At 41.7% G+C, this 2175-nt stretch overlaps 1 protein-coding gene and 1 long non-coding RNA gene across 2 annotated transcripts in view; one reads left to right on the top strand and one right to left on the bottom strand.

Annotated features, from left to right (window-relative positions):
- Positions 1–2175, bottom strand: part of LOC116706955 (uncharacterized) — a 12493-nt gene that overhangs the window by 4229 nt on the left and 6089 nt on the right. The gene's annotated exons all lie outside the window — the stretch shown is intronic.
- The window catches only part of cryba1l2 (crystallin, beta A1, like 2), a 6027-nt gene that overhangs the window by 1823 nt on the left and 2029 nt on the right, over positions 1–2175 (top strand). The window contains exon 4 of the mRNA XM_032544021.1: positions 1667–1808. Coding sequence (XP_032399912.1) covers positions 1667–1808 — 142 coding nt within the window. The remainder of the gene's footprint in view (positions 1–1666; positions 1809–2175) is intronic.

Genomic DNA, 2175 nt, shown 5'->3' with positions numbered 1-2175 from the left:
CCCCCCCCCCCCCCCCAAAAGAAAAGTATCTTTTAGGAATTATATTAAAGTCTCACTATTGGTATTGAATATGTTTTAAACAATGCCCAGCCCTCCTTATGCCTCAGTGTTAAAGCGTGCATAAGTCTATATATATATATATAATATATAGTGATAATAATTACTTACCCAAGACCATAATTACATTGACACAGCATGAGATATACTGATATGAATTCTATTTTGAAAGATAAACTCTTAAAGTAGATACAAAGATTATATTTTCAGATTTAATTAATAACCTTTCGTGATGTTTAATTATTTCTTGGATTCCAGATCAGTAATGGCATTTCTTCAGCTTTGGGAGAAGCACTGTAATTACTGTACTTTTGTCATTTATATAAAAATATTTAATGTGCACATTAGGAAATTAACTCTAGCGTCCCAGCATGTGGTTGAATTCAAACGGAATCAGCAAATCAGCAACTTGTTCTTCTTATGTGGGTGTTAACTGCCTAAATAATGCAGTTGTGTTTTATGATTGTATTTCCCAGATCGTGTCTTGGTTGGAAAGAGTGCAGTCTCTTCCTCTGTCTGCATCCAGCAGCCATCTGTTGGGGACTCCTCACAGGCTCAGAAAACCTTTTGAACTCTTAAATAATTCAGGCGCTTAGTGTTCTCCTCTCCTCCAAGCACACTTGGGCCAACCTCTGTATTTTGACGGACTTCAGACCAAAACCTTCCTCTGAGCAGCGTTGTAGGTATCAGGCCAGACAGCCTTAGTCATGCTGTGTAGAGTTTGCCGAGGTCCTAGCAGTGATTCACCAACCACCTGCTGACTTCAGTAGCTAAATGCAGATATACAGCAGCTCCAGTTTTTCTGAGCTAAAGTAGTGAGAGTTGATAATCAATGACAATGCAACTGTGCAATTTGTAGCCTGAGGAACGGAAAATACAATACCTGGATCCCAACTTGATCACATTGGTAGAAACAGAGTGGACGGATGGCAACCCACAACAGTTACAGGCTTTATCCAGAACCAGAGATTAGCCCAATGAGCACCCAGGACAGGGTGGAATTTGCCTCTGTAGAGTCGCTTACTTTTAATTTTGTGGTTGCCATGTTGTTAAGTTGAACTGACAGTTTCTCCTGCCTCGGTTGTTGAGAGATTTGTCCGACTCCTCAAGGTTTCAGGGCCAACGGAAAAGAACTATGGCCTTTTGTATTTAGAAAAACTTGGAGAACAGAAGTTGCAATGTTTTACAAAGTCTTATATAAATTCTGAATGTTGTCTATAATTAATTGGACATTTTACATCTTGAAAAAAACACTTTTAAATATCATAAAATGACCTCAGGGCTGAAAAAGTGCTGGATATTACCCTAAGGGATTAAACTGTCTGAATTAGAAGACTTTGGCACTGTGGAGAATGTTCAATGTACAAAAAGAAAAACCACAGGACCCTCACAACTGAGTGCACCGTTTCTTGTGTCCAACAGAGGGATGTAACTGTATGAATGTCCCCTCTGTAGACTGTGCTCCCTCTCCTTGTTTGCTTTATTCTCCTCCACCCTGTCTAGTGTTACCGGTCTGTTTCATGTTCCTGTACTGATTCCTAACACTGTTTACCAGTGTTACTCACCCATCTGACCAGTTCACTCCTCTCTCTTTCACCCACGGGTCCAGTTGGGTGGGCTTCCAGCACCATGACTTCCAGGGCCAGCAGTTCATCCTGGAGAGGGGCGAGTACCCAAACTGGGACGCCTACAGTGGCTCCCTGTCCTACCACAACGAACGCTTCATGTCCTTCCGCCCCATCTACTGCGCTGTGAGTACATGCAGGGGATAAAATGAGACATAGGAAGAGAGAAGTGGGAGGGAAAGAGCGAGAAAGGGCGATTGGAAATAAGAAGATAGTGTGTGATGCCATACAGCAAGTAACTGAAACTGCTCAAAAATAGAAATGAGACTGCTGGGGGCCGAATGTCTGTTGCTCTGTGCGTCTGTCTGACAGGCCTAACGCTAGGGCTGTGTAGGGCAGGGCGACATGGAGAAAATCTAATATCACAATACTTTTGACCAAATACCTCAATGACAATATTGTAAGGTTGACGATCGGTGCTTTCACAAAATATTTGCACAATAAGATTTGTGATAAATAATCATTAGTAATGGGGATAATATGACTAAGTGGG

Source organism: Etheostoma spectabile, chromosome 2 (genome assembly GCF_008692095.1).
Source record: "Etheostoma spectabile isolate EspeVRDwgs_2016 chromosome 2, UIUC_Espe_1.0, whole genome shotgun sequence".
In the NCBI taxonomy this organism is placed as follows: Eukaryota; Metazoa; Chordata; class Actinopteri; order Perciformes; family Percidae; genus Etheostoma; species Etheostoma spectabile.
This window is presented reverse-complemented; position numbering and strand designations above follow the sequence as displayed.